Raw genomic sequence first — 14,181 nt, 5'->3', positions numbered from 1 at the left:
GTCTCGCGCAGCCGCGTGTACTCCCGCTTCGTAAATTACAAATAGTTCCGCCTTTGTTTTAGTCGGACAGTTACTAGCGACGGGCGGTTAATGGAAGCTGCTAAAATCCAAATCCCACATTTTAAGATTTAGAGTAAAAATCTGCTCAGGGACATGGAGGAGCAGCCGCTCAGAGTGTAAGTCTGCTCAGTGAACACAGGACGCAGCGTCCGGTTAAATGTAGCTTCTGGTTAAATCGATGCTGTTTATGTTGTCCATGTTGTTTCAGCTATGATGTTAGAGGATCTCCGTTTCTAATACAAACACGTTGGTAAAAGAAAAATATGAAAACCCTTCCGTTAACAGGCGTGTAAACCTCACCGGGTCAGGGTCTTGTAATTGTTGACTTTTTCGGAACTGTTTAGATGCAAAAATGTGACCACTCTCATCAGACTTAAAACAAATTTCAGAAATTTTAAGCGTTTCTTATTAACTTCAGATTTATATGTTATAAATACGCGTTTCACTGCTGAACGTCAGTGTTCATCCACCCCCAGGATGGGTTCTAAAGCCGTCCGCCTAATGTAAAATGTGTTTAAAGGTTTGAAAATATACGAGGTCATCACTTTTATTTCGGCATAATGTATTACACTGAAATATACAGAACCTCGTTAAAAACTTGCATGATTCAAGGTTGCATTAAACAGTCTCCAGACGTAGAGGCATGTTTGATATTTGCAGTTTGTGGTGAAAAATCTGCACTTTACCAGAATATATTAACGTCATTTTAATTAAACAGAATGATATCCACGAGTTCTGTTGATTTATTTTATTTTAATGTTATTTTAATACGAACTCTGCTGCTATTGGTCCAATCGAAGTATGCTACAAAAGAGCATAAAAAACCTTTTTCATATCACCATTGTCAAATTTTAGAAAAATACAAGTTTTTAAATTTTACTAATTTCAAATTATTTAAATCTGCCTGTCTAATATACAAAGTTATACATGGTCTGGCACCTCCACCAATGAGTGATTTTATTAAACAAAAGTCTAGCAGGTCTCGACTGACTCGAGCCACTGTTAGAGGTGATTGTGAACTGGCATTCAGGCGGACCACCTTTTCACAGAATGCTCTGTCAGATCAGGGAGTGAGCTTCTGGAATAGTCTTCCACTGTCAGTGAGGGAAAGTACAAGTCTACCCATCTTTAAGAGTCACTTAAAAGGGCGGCTGAGGGACACGCAAACATGTGATCATGTTTAATAATCATGCTTTATATTGGATGGGAAAAAGAGTTAGTGTATTACAAAAAGGTAAAAACAACTGTTAGTGCAATGGGTGAACGCGATATCACGACAGTCAGGGCATGTGCAATACTGGGGTTTGTGCAATATAATTGATGTGTTTCCGTTATTGTTGTCTATACTGTCCTCTGTGTCCACTCTTCTTGTCATTGTTTGTTCTAGTATAATGTGATCACTGTTTTTGTCCTTGTCACATGACCTGTAAATAGTGTCTCTGTATGTTTTTACTAACTTGTGTTTAACACCAACCTGCCAGAGGGTCTGCAGATGGAAATTAGCCCAAGGCCATAATCTGGCATATTTACATTTGTTAAAATGTTCATTAATATGTATTGTTCCTCTTTCTAAAAATAAATAAATAAAAATAAAAGAGGCACTTTGTGCTATTGATGTTTCAGTGTCCAACTTTACCAATGAGTAAGGCATCATTCAAGTCCCAAAAACACAACAGATGTTTGGAGACTGTCTGATGTTTTCCAGAGGAAATCATCTATGAATTGCCTTGATTGTTAAAATATTAAAACATGCGTGTTTCTAGTTTGGCGTGTGGGGACGTTGAAGGCCGTCTGAACGCTTTGTTCAACCGAGTCCAGGCCATCCAGAAGAAGACTGGGCAGTTTGATGTGAGTCAGATGCGTCACATTATCCAGTTATCATTTAATTTTTTTTAAATGATTTGTGGGGTTTTATATCTGTTTAGTTTTTTTTAAATGTAAATTTGACAGTTTTTTCTTGTTATACTAGCTGTGATTTTAGCACGGTGGCACGGTGGTTAGCACTGTTGCCGCACAGCAAGAAGGTCCTGAGTTCAATTCCACCATCAGGCCGGGGTCTTTCTGTGTGGAGTTTGCATGTTCTCCCCGTGTCTGCGTGGGTTCCCTCCGGGTACTCCGGCTTCCTCCCACCGTCCAAAGACATGCAGCTTGTGGGGATAGGTTAATTGGATAACCCAAATTGTCACTAGGTGTGAATGTGTGAATGAATGTGAGTGCGAATGGTTGTCTGTCCCTGTGTGTTGGCCTTGCAACAGACTGGCAACCTGTCCAGGTTGTACCCCGCCTCTCGCCCTATGACAGCTGAGATAGGCTCCAGCGCCCCCCGCGACCCTAAAAAGGATAAGCGGAAGTGAATGGATGGATGGATGGATGGATGGATGTTTTTCTTTTTTTTTAATTATTTTAATTTATTACATTTTTATCATAATTTGTTTTTCCTTTTTCCACATAGACTTGCCTTTTTTACAGTAAGCTTTTTCTTAGAAATTTGCCATTTTCTATTCTTTTACCAGTTTTCCTCTGTAAGTTTGTCAGTTGCTTTTACATGAATTTGTCAGCTGTTTCTCTTTTTTTCTGGCAATTTTGCGTTTTTTCTTCTAAATCAACCGGTTTATTTATTTTCAACACACACTTGTTTATAGACTTGTCCTTACAGACTTTTTCTGGTAAATATCTCATTTTGTTTCTCATAAAACTTTTTATTCTTTTTTTTTTTCCATCTAAGTTTTCCCCCATCCATCCCCTTAAATGTTTTCTTGTTACCTTCAATGACCTGGTAGATCATTGTATAGAACTGTGTGTTAAGTTATCATATTAAAACACCTGTAATCGTCTTTAAGTTGTGGTGATTTTCACATCTGTTTTCCACCAGTTGCTGCTGTGTGTTGGAGAGTTTTTTGGAACGACGCCGGAAGCTGAAGCCGAGTGGCAGCTGTACAAAACCGGAGCCAAGAAAGGTGAAAAAATCTGGAACATCTGGGCAGATGCTCATCTTTATTGTTGCTTTTGACCACAGGGGGCGCTGTTACATTAATAGCATTGCATAAGAACTCAACAGCGCCTCCTATGTTCATGCTGAAAGCAAGCATGTTTTTTGGCTTTTTCTGAGGAAACTCAAAAGCCTCTTTTTTTTTTTTTTTTTTCTCTGCGCCTCCTCAGCTCCCATCCACACTTACATCCTCGGAGCAGCAAGCCAGGAAACGGTAAAGAATTTCCCAAACGCCGATGGCTGTGAGCTTGCTGAAAACATCACATATCTCGGTAAGCGATCACACATACAGTGGGGCAAAAAAGTATTTAGTCAGCCACCGATTGTGCAAGTTCCCCCACCTAAAATGATGACAGAGGTCAGTAATTTGCACCAGAGGTACACTTCAACTGTGAGAGACAGAATGTGAAAAAAAAATCCATGAATCCACATGGTAGGATTTGTAAAGAATTTATTCGTAAATCAGGGTGGAAAATAAGTATTTGGTCAATAACAAAAATACAACTCAATACTTTGTAACATAACCTTTGTTGGCAATAACAGAGGTCAAACGTTTACTATAGGTCTTTACCAGGTTTGCACACACAGTAGCTGGTATTTTGGCCCATTCCTCCATGCAGATCTTCTCGAGAGCAGTGATGTTTTGGGGCTGTCGCCGAGCAACACGGACTTTCAACTCCCGCCACAGATTTTCTATGGGGTTGAGGTCTGGAGACTTGCTAGGCCACTCCAGGACTTTCAAATGCTTCTTACGGAGCCACTCCTTTGTTGCCCGGGCGGTGTGTTTTGGATCATTGTCATGTTGGAAGACCCAGCCTCGTTTCATCTTCAAAGTTCTCACTGATGGAAGGAGGTTTTGGCTCAAAATCTCACGATACATGGCCCCATTCATTCTGTCCTTAACACGGATCAGTCGTCCTGTCCCCTTGGCAGAAAAACAGCCCCATAGCATGATGTTCCCACCCCCATGCTTCACAGTAGGTATGGTGTTCTTGGGATGCAACTCAGTATTCTTCTTCCTCCAAACACGACGAGTTGAGTTTATACCAAAAAGTTCTACTTTGGTTTCATCTGACCACATGACATTCTCCCAATCCTCTGCTGTATCATCCATGTGCTCTCTGGCAAACTTCAGACGGGCCTGGACATGCACTGGCTTCAGCAGCGGAACACATCTGGCACTGCGGGATTTGATTCCCTGCCGTTGTAGTGTGTTACTGATGGTGACCTTTGTTACTTTGGTCCCAGCTCTCTGCAGGTCATTCACCAGGTCCCCCCGTGTGGTTCTGGGATCTTTGCTCACCGTTCTCATGATCATTTTGACCCCACGGGATGAGATCTTGCGTGGAGCCCCAGATCGAGGGAGATTATCAGTGGTCTTGTGTGTCTTCCATTTTCTGATGATTGCTCCCACAGTTGATTTTTTCACACCAAGCTGCTTGCCTATTGTAGATTCACTCTTCCCAGTCTGGTGCAGGTCTACAATACTTTTCCTGGTGTCCTTCGAAAGCTCTTTGGTCTTGGCCATGGCGGAGTTTGGAGTCTGACTGTTTGAGGCTGTGGACAGGTGTCTTTTATACAGATGATGAGTTCAAACAGGTGCCATTCATACAGGTAACGAGTGGGGGACAGAAAAGCGTCTTACAGAAGACGTTACAGGTCTGTGAGAGCCAGAGATTTTCCTTGTTTGAGGTGACCAAATACTTATTTTCCACCCTAATTTACGAATAAATTCTTTACAAATCCTACCATGTGAATTCATGGATTTTTTTTTTCACATTCTGTCTCTCACAGTTGAAGTGTACCTCTGGTGCAAATTACTGACCTCTGTCATCATTTTAAGTGGGGGAACTTGCACAATCGGTGGCTGACTAAATACTTTTTTGCCCCACTGTATTCATGACCTTTTAATAAAAACATGAAACCAAAATGTGACACAGTGCTCTCATCTGTGCGTTACAGGCCGGCGTGGTGTGTTTACCGGCGTGTCGGGACTGCAGATCGCCTATGTCAGCGGTCAGGAAGCCCGGCAGGAACCAGCGCCGGCTCATTGCTTCACCTCCAAAGATCTGGTGGCCCTCATGACTCCTCTGACCAGCAGCTCGAAATTTAAAGGTGTTGACATCCTGCTGACATCGCAGTGGCCCCGAGGAGTGTGGCACTACGCAAACAACCCGGTAATGAAGATGTCTATGCTGCTTTAATTTTACTGCCTCTGACCCCACGAGATGCTGAATGGATTCTTCTGAACTCTGTTCGGCAGGAAGTGAACACAAAACTTTGTGGAAGCAACTCGATAGCCAGCCTCGCAGACAAACTGAAACCACGATACCACTTTGCAGCACTAGAGGGCGCTCACTATGAAAGACTCCCATACAGGTAAGCTGCAGAGTGGTGAGGGAGCTCACTGATGACCCTGTTAATTAATTTCTTCTGGATATCAAAGAGCCTTAAACCTGCATTATTTTGATTGGCCAGTAGGGGGTGACCCCCCTGGCAGAAGTCAGATTGATTCGAAGCAACTGTTTGGTTCTTGTTTTATGTTACTCCCATCTTTCACTGTGTCTATCGGCAGGAATCACATTGTTCTTCAAGAAAATGCTCAACACGTCAGCCGCTTCATTGCTCTGGCGGCCGTCAACAACCCCGCCAAGAAGAAGGTGCGTTTCCCTGCAAGACAAAGAATCAGTTACATGGAGATTATGTGCATAGCTGCATTTATTAAAACTTTGTGTCAAGGTTTTCTTAAAAGTTAGGAAAACCTCAAAATCTGTGATTAATAAAGTCCTTAAAAAATGCTTAGAAACCACAGAGAAGTTAAAGTTTTCTTCACTGACCAATGTTTCCAGTGCAAACAGGAAGCCCTAATAGCCAATTCAGCTGAACTAAATTTAGACTCTCCCTGTTATTTTAAAACTCTAATTTAGACCCTGGTTCTCCTGCAGGAAATGCAGGTAACAGAGCAGATCTGTGCTAAAAGGTTCCTGCTGTGAAAAATTCTCCAGATGTGTCATGACAAGTGAAAACCTTCTGTCTGCAGTATCTGTACGCCTTCAACATAATCCCCATGAAGACCATGGACCCCGCAGAGCTTGTGAAGCAACCGCAAGACGTCACAGAAAACCCGTACAGATGCCCCACGAAAGACAAGATGGACACACAAAAGACGGCCTTCAGCACCACAGAGGAGGAGGTTTGTTTGGAGTCCTCTGTGGAGATTCATAGTCACTAGAATTCACCTCGACTCTTATCTAAATCACCTTTGAATGTGTATTTGAGGTTTTAAAGTACAAAATGTTGTTATATGTGTGCCAGGAGCCAGCCAATCAGTACTTCTTCGACCTGAGCAAGAAGCAGGGTGGAGGCTTTCGGGGCCACGGCAGGAAGAGGCACTCTGATGGAGATGGGCGAGGGCGAGACCAGCAGCATCATCAGGGGCAGCCCAAGCAGCCCCGCCGGCACCGTGAGTCCAGCCACACTCTGTTTATATCTGGTTTAAGAAAGAACTCATTAGTTAGTGTGGTTTTGTGAGGTTACACAGATAATTTGTTTTTCTGTGTGCAGCTCAGCCCTCGGGTCCATGCTGGTTCTGTCTGGCCAGCCCTCAGGTGGAGAAGCACCTCGTCATCAGCATAGGAACACACGTGAGTTCATGCTGTTCATAAATCTACATCACAGAAGCTCCTTCGAGACTTCACGTAAAAGCGTTAGAGCCGAGTGAGGATGATTTGTTCTGCAGTGTTACCTCGCGCTGGCCAAAGGCGGTTTGACTCCTCGCCATGTGCTGATCCTCCCCATCGGACACTACCAGTCGGTGGTGGACTTGAGCTCGGAGGTGGTGGAGGAGATGGAGAAGTACAAGTCAGCCCTGAGGAAGTTCTACAAGAGCAAAGGAGAGCGCTGTGTGCTGTTTGAGAGGAACTACAGGAGCCAGCATCTGCAGCTGCAGGTAGAAACACGACCAAGAAAACATGTTTTAATTCAGTGTTATTCGTATTGTTTTTTAATGATACTGTAGGGTGAATATTTTCTAATTTTGACAGATGCAGTGTGTAGAAGTGTAAAAAGTCATATTTTTCACTTTAGAGTGCAAAATTTTACATATTTGGTTTTATCGTTTCAAAATTTGAGAAGAATGATAAAAGTTGAGCGTTTCATTTGTGCCACTTTTAATCTAAAATAACTAGCTAAAGCTTCATAATTCTATTTTTTAATAAATTGTTTTTTGCTTTTGTATTTTAAATTTGATTATGGAGGTACACAAGATATTTCACTGTAATAAATGATGAAGTAACACAAACTAAAACAAAAAGGTCAACAAAGATGTGGTAAACTTGTGCACTTTATGCAAAGCTGCTAAAATAATTTGAGATTGAGCGTAGAATTAGATAAATATTTTTTTAAGTCTGCTATTGCTGACATACAAGAAGCCAGTTATTCACAAAGTAAGTCACACCTGGGCAATAAATTAGCACGTTTAAACTCCTTGTATCTTTATTTAGAGTGTGATTCCTGTGATCCAAGCGCAGGAAGAGAAACGTAAAATGATTTTTTATTTACTGCCACATTTGCTGATCACTTTATTTATCATCTTCTTGTTATTATTGTCATTCAGGTTGTGCCGGTGCCGTTGAACCGCTGTGCCACAGAGGACATCAAGGAGGCGTTCATGGTCCAGGCTCAGGAGCAACAGATGGAGATGATGGAGATTCCTGAACACACTGACCTCAAGCAGGTACCCGTAAACACACCTGGAGTACAGTGGTTTGGCTATTCTGGGATTTTTAACATCTATTTGAAAAGCTGAATTAAACGTGTGTGTTCAGATTGCTCCTCCAGGGACTCCATATTTCTATGTAGAGTTGGACTCGGGGGAGAAGCTCTTCTACCGCATTCAAAAACATTTTCCTCTGCAGTTTGGAAGGTGAGCATCAGTCCCCATTAAACACCCTTTGTTTGCCTGTAAATATAAAGAAGAGCCTCATAAAATTTCAGCACTGTCAGTGTCATCTTTTAAAGCTAAAATAAAACTGTTTCTTATGAAATGTTATGTATAAATGCAAATGTTGTCCAGATGCGTTTTTAATCACATTTGGATTAGATTATTAAAATAAAAAGAGAAAGCAGGTCATTCTGTTTATACCCGTGTTCTCTATAAAATAACAGAATTATCAAAACATCATCAGAAAAATTACGTTATATCAGAAAGTGTAAAAACAAAAGCCTCCACAGGGGGCTCCAGAGAGCTGGACAGTCAGGACTTACCCATTATGTATACACAAACATACCTACAAACCTGTTTAAGTCAGGGAAAAGATGCTTTGGTTTGCAGAAAATTATTTTTTAGTCTCATGTTATTCAGTAATATTGGTAAATAATTATTACCAATAATTCTGCACACTGTTAATGTGTTTTGTTCACATAAATATGCACTGATCTAAAAATGACAAATTGCTGTTTCCAAAATGTCAGTCATGAAATTTTAGGGAAAAAAACTTGATGGGAGGTCAGAATTGCACTGTGGGAGAATAATGTCAGTGTCACAGAGTAACGGTGTGGGGGTTTTTGTGTGCGTGCGTAGGGAGGTTCTGGCCAGTGAGGCGGTGCTAAACATCCCGACTCGAGCCGACTGGAAAGAGTGTAAACAAAGCAAAGAGGAGGAGGAGGAGAGCTGCAAACAGCTGAGAGATGACTTCCAGCCATATGACTTCACCTGGGATGAATAATTTACACACACACGTACTTGTACAGTTTGCTTTGTGGGGACCATGGATGATGCAATGCATTGTGAGGACAGTTGTTGGTATGATGCATTCCTCTTCATCTATCCTGAACATGAAAATTGAGTCAAACAGCATTTTTAATACGTCTTCTTGCTTTTGTTTCTACTTTTATGACATTCACTGTCATCTTAACTATATCAATCCACTGTTTCAGGTAGAATGAGATTGCATAGAGTTAAAAGTTTAACTTGGTACGGAGACTGGATACTAATTAACATCTCATTTGTACCGTGTGTTAGCATTAGTTGATTTTGTTACCTTTGGATAAAGCTGTGACCAGTCTTTATGCTAAGCTAACTGGGTTCAATTCTCTGGTGTAATGCTCAGTAAAAATTTGCATCATATCTCAAACAATTTTTTTTTTTTTTTTTAAATCAGATTTTGTTTTACAAAGCGTGTGTATTTCTTTTTAATAGTCACAGTGAGGAAATGGGAGTATAACTGTAAACCTCACTGCTGGGCTGTCTGTTTTTATTGGTGTTTGGGGAAAAAAAAAAAAAATTATGATTTCTAGCGTCTAAAATGTGAATAGTAACCTTTTGTTGCCACCCGTTTATAAACACGCGTGTTATGGTTTTCGAAAACAGTCTGTAGTGTAGTTTGGGTTTCTCCCCCCTCCCCCTGCTAGGGGAAAAAAAAAAAAAAATTGACAAAAGAGCAGAAATCTTGAGATTGATGAAATATTTAAAATTATGAACCAGCTCAGAAATATTTTATTTCTACCACACATATGGGTAAAGTTACTTTTAATGCCTCTTTTTTGTAAATATAATCAAATTTAAAATGTAATTTTGGATTGATGGTCACATTTTCAGTATTACCATGTAGTTTAACACACCTCCCACTGTGCATTGCCCCTACAGAAATACAAAAATTCAAGTCCAGATAGTTTTATTCGTTATTTTTTTTAATGTAATTTTTTATTCAATTGTACACAAGTGTTAGCCAAACCTTATATTACAAATAAATAAAAATTGAATAACCCATTAAGCTCATTTTTAATTTTTTAGAGTATGTTAAAATTGCATTAAATGTTTTCCTAACATTTGTACATTTGACTGTATTGTACCCCTTTAGCACTCACAGCAAGCACTCCATTTAAGACAAATCTTTGTTTTAGTTCATTTATTTGACATCTTAAAGACATGAACTGCAATCATTAAATCATTTGCATAAAACTTATAAAATAAAAAATAATCAAAGCTTTTAATACGCAGCTTTAAAACAAAACATGGGTCATTAACATTCATTTAGCTGCAAAAACCCTGTTAGCTCAAACGTTTAGCAGATTTTGTAAACATAACTTAAAGGAAAGGATTTAAAGAAAATGGGGTGTCCACCAGGGGGCAGCAGAGTCGCAAAAGTCTCCTTTCACCTGCATATGCTCAAACCTGTCCTATTATGAAAAGTAGGTTTTTGATTTAAAAGATTGTATCAGTTATCACTTATCAGGTTACTTTGGGTATAAATAACTCGCTGCAGACCCCACAGAGTGGAGGAATTAAAGAGGCGTCATTGAAAAGGAGCCATACTCTCACAGGTCGACGAAGCCATCCTGTACGGACCCAAGCAGCACACAGAGGGACAAATGTTGTTATTCTTTCTTAAATGATTTGAAGCAGCAGCAGAGTTAAAGGTGGACGGCGTTTCATGGGTTTTTACACATAGTCCCTAGACCTTTTAATGGCACAGCAGAGCATCATGCTGAAGATCATCCCGAAGATCTGCAGAGAGTCACAGGACACAGGAATGTGGCATTAAGAAATAAACCTCAAAGTTTCCATAATTTTGTATTTTGGTTATTTAAAATTTCACAATCTTGATAAGTTCATTTTAAATATTTTCTATGATAAAAATGGACCAACCCTGAAAAAAAAAAAAAATTACCAATTCCACCTTCTTGAATGTAAATATTTAATATTTTTCTTGTTCTTCTATGAAAGAAAATAGTCCTTGGGGATTGATTTTTTTGGTGGCATCAGGGCAGGCCAGTCAAATTTCAGGGGCCAAACCAAGTAGAATGTCTAGTTAGTGTGAAACTACCACACAGTTTGGTAGCTAGCCAATAAAAATCATAGCTAGTCATCATCAGACTTCATATTTAGCATTCTGTACTCATGACTGAGCCATAAACTCACCAGTAAAGTGTTTATTGATGTCATATATGAAGTAAGTAGTAATGTCGTTTTTCATAGATTTCTACACATATGAAAGTGTCTTTGCAACCACAGATGTCGCCCCTACTGGGGCCAGGTTTACAACATTTGTGAATTGGCTTTGTTTTTAATAAATAAATCACGAGCCAGACCCACTACTAGAACAATGAGACACTTGGCTTTTTCTAAACCATTTCTAAACCTGACACATTCTAGGCTTTGTGCCAGTTTAACAACCATATGATAGCTTTACTTAAGGTTTCAGTACATGTGCATTAGTGGCAGACTCACCATAATGAGTCCAATGCCGATGCCAACTCCACCAATGATGTGCAGCTTGTTGTTAAACACCTCGTCAATAGCAGCGGGACAGCTCTGCAGGAGGGAAGCAGGACCGTGAAGCAAAAACAGCAAAAACAGGTGTGAGCTCCACATCTTATTTTAAACCAAATGTCTGATGCAAATCTGAGCTTGATTTCTACAAAGCCAGAATACCCTAGAGAAAAATGTTAGCTGTAGCACTTTTTAGTACAAATCTCTTAGATCTTAAAATGTTTAAGTAAAAATTTACATGATGTGACACGAGAGGTCATCTCCCTTTTGTTGCAGTCTGCCTTACCTTGGTGACGAGGATCTCCAGCCCCTCCTGCTTGGGGCAGATATCTCTGGCAGCATCGATCACCGTTCCTGTTGGACCGCAGCAGTCGAGCTGCAAGGGGGGGGGGGGGGGGGGGGGAATAGCCCACACAGGTTAGGCAGTCATCTGTTCTGTTTCAAAATAAGGAAACAAGTTGCATAAAAGGTGTCCAGGTGTGTGTTCTCACTCCAAAGTGGATGAGGCGGAGGGTCTCCTTCAGCGCTGGTTGTTTGGTGTCCTTGTAGTTGGCGTAAGTCTGTTTATAAAACTCTGTGATGTCCTCCACCACCTGAAGACACACAGACAAAGTTAACACTCCTGTCAATCAACAAAGAATGTGTGCATACATGCGAGAGACAGAAGGGGAGAGTTAGTTACCCGGTCGCTGTTGGAAAGACCCCAGATCCCGGCAGCCACTTCTGCAGCGAAGATGAGAAGCAGGAAGAAGAAGAACTAAACCGGAAAACAAGAAGATTTGGAGTGTAGACATGATTTTGTTTGGTTATCAGTCCTGAAAGGAAACTGAGTGGGTTTTTACTTTTATCTGTCACTTTTGTCCAAAGTTTCCTCAACCAGTGGTAAAAAACCATAGATTTATGTGTGGTGAACATAACATCAACACTTTAAGTTGTTGTGCACCAGCTCTGCTGTTCACCTTTTCTGTGCACAGAGCTCAAATAACAGATGACTAAGGAAGAGATGACCTGAAATGTAAGTTAAAACTAAAGCCATTTAATATTTAAAATGACGGCTCAGAGTAGATTGAAATTGGTGGATGTGATCACATCCAATTTCATATGACCATTTCAATCGCAGGACAAAAACATTTTGTAAAAACATAACAGCGAATCGCCACCAACAGTCACATCACACCGGAGCTGCAGCAGCCAACACGCTTGTGGTGAAATTGAGGAGTCTTTCCTGGTGATCGGTGTGATTACAGCCCAAACATCTCTGAAATGTGCCAACTGAAAAATCTGAGCATGAATTCATGATTCACAGCAAAGTCACCCGTCTTTAATGTAATGTGGAGAACTAAAACACAAAAGAAATCACTCACCAGTCCCAACATGCAAGGAGACTCTTTGATGGCTCCGCAGCATCCCAGGAAACCCACCACCATCATCAGAGCCCCTGCTGCGATCAGGATGTACACGCCTGCAACAAAACATTCAGATGGGCCAGAGGAAACAAGCATTCTGGGGTCACCTGTGCCTTTAAGTTCCCAAGGCCAGTTACAAACAAAGGAGACACGATTAAATTAAAATTTATGCACATAATCTCAACCTCAGTGACATCAGCACCACACTGTTCAAAACATTTAACAAAACATTTTTTTGTTTTGTTAAATGGGATGCGATTCACTCTGATGTTCAATTCAACAGTTTAACATTAGAACTTGATGCTCCATTCTTAGGTTTGTTGTTGACACAGATTTTAAAAAAAATTAAAGGATTAAGAACAGGTTCAGTTATCCATGTGACAGTGTAATGCAAGCGTATCTGAGCGAGTGTGTCTGTCTGTGTGTGTGTGGCCCCTCGCCATACCATACAAGGCAGGACTTCTTATCAACCAGTCACACCCCGTACAGTTTGCGACCTTTCAACGGACTAACGTGTAAAAAGCAGAAGTGACGAGGCTGCTCACTCCATCGTAGAAGCATGAAACCTAATAACGAGAAACATTTTATCAGCACATACACAAGAAATTGTTGGTACCCTTCGGTCAATGAAAGAAAAACTCAATGGTCACAGACAAAAGTAATAATAAATAAAAATTCTATAAATGTTAACCAATGAAAGTCAGACATTGCATTTCAACCATGCTTCAATAGAATTATTTAAAAAAATAAATGCATGGAACAGGCCTGGACAAAAATGATGGTACCCACAAATTAATATTTTGTTGCACAACCTTTCGTTACGATTCCTGTAACTGTCAATGAGACTTCTGCACCACTCAGGAGGTATTATGGTCCACTCCTCATGAGCAAACTGCTCCAGTTGTTTCCGGTTTGAAGGGCGCCTTTTCTAGACAGCATGTTTCAGCTCCTTCCAAAGATGCTCAATAGGATTGGAGGTCAGAGCTCATAGAAGGCCACTTTAAAATAGTCCAATGTTTTCCTCTTAGCCATTCTTGGGTGTTTTTAGCTGTGTGTTTTGGGTCATTGTCCTGTTGCAAGACCCATGACTGTGACCGAGACCAAGCTTTCTGACACTGGCCAGCACATTTCTCTCTATAATCCTTGATAGTCTTGAGATTTCATTGCACCCTGCACAGATTCAAGACACTCTGTACCAGATGCAGCCCCAGAACATAACAAAGCCTCCTCCATGTTTCACAGTAGGGACAGTGTTCTCTTCTAGATATGCTTCATTTTTCTGTCTGTGAACAGAGCTGATGTGCCTTGACAAAAAGTTCAAATTTTGTCTTATCTGTCCACAGGACATTCTCCCAGAAGCTTTGTGGCTTGTCAACATGTAGTTTGGCTTATTCCAGTCTGGCTTTTTTTATGATTTGTTTTCAACAATGGGGTCTTCCTTGGTTGTCTCCCAT

General features: G+C 40.7%; 2 protein-coding genes across 3 annotated transcripts in view; one reads left to right on the top strand and one right to left on the bottom strand.

The window, feature by feature from the left end:
* Positions 1–39: 39 nt before the first annotated feature.
* cwf19l1 (CWF19 like cell cycle control factor 1) lies at positions 40–10,179 on the top strand. The gene is made up of 14 exons (XM_085436005.1): positions 40–176; positions 1,824–1,908; positions 2,933–3,017; positions 3,220–3,321; positions 5,012–5,226; positions 5,313–5,428; positions 5,625–5,709; positions 6,090–6,242; positions 6,365–6,512; positions 6,614–6,693; positions 6,789–6,998; positions 7,665–7,784; positions 7,876–7,973; positions 8,631–10,179. The coding sequence occupies exons 1-14, from the start codon at positions 154–156 to the stop codon at positions 8,773–8,775; spliced, it is 1,665 nt and encodes a 554-aa protein (XP_085292131.1). The 5' UTR covers positions 40–153; the 3' UTR covers positions 8,776–10,179.
* Positions 9,943–14,181, bottom strand: part of LOC146689303 (CD9 antigen-like) — an 18,850-nt gene continuing 14,611 nt past the window's right edge. For both annotated transcript variants that reach the window (XM_085436023.1, XM_085436024.1), the window contains exons 3-8: positions 12,686–12,783; positions 12,004–12,078; positions 11,813–11,914; positions 11,608–11,697; positions 11,280–11,363; positions 9,943–10,556 (exon numbers count right to left, since the gene is read on the bottom strand). In XM_085436023.1, coding sequence (XP_085292149.1) covers positions 10,491–10,556; positions 11,280–11,363; positions 11,608–11,697; positions 11,813–11,914; positions 12,004–12,078; positions 12,686–12,783 — 515 coding nt within the window. In that variant the 3' untranslated portion in view covers positions 9,943–10,490. The remainder of the gene's footprint in view (positions 10,557–11,279; positions 11,364–11,607; positions 11,698–11,812; positions 11,915–12,003; positions 12,079–12,685; positions 12,784–14,181) is intronic.

The sequence above is a fragment of the Copadichromis virginalis genome, linkage group LG17 (genome assembly GCF_057382275.1).
Source record: "Copadichromis virginalis isolate Kocher_CV1m ecotype Utaka linkage group LG17, C_Virginalis_male_GT1.1, whole genome shotgun sequence".
In the NCBI taxonomy this organism is placed as follows: Eukaryota; Metazoa; Chordata; class Actinopteri; order Cichliformes; family Cichlidae; genus Copadichromis; species Copadichromis virginalis.
Note: the sequence above shows the minus strand (reverse complement) of the source record. Positions and strands in the feature narration are given on the sequence as shown.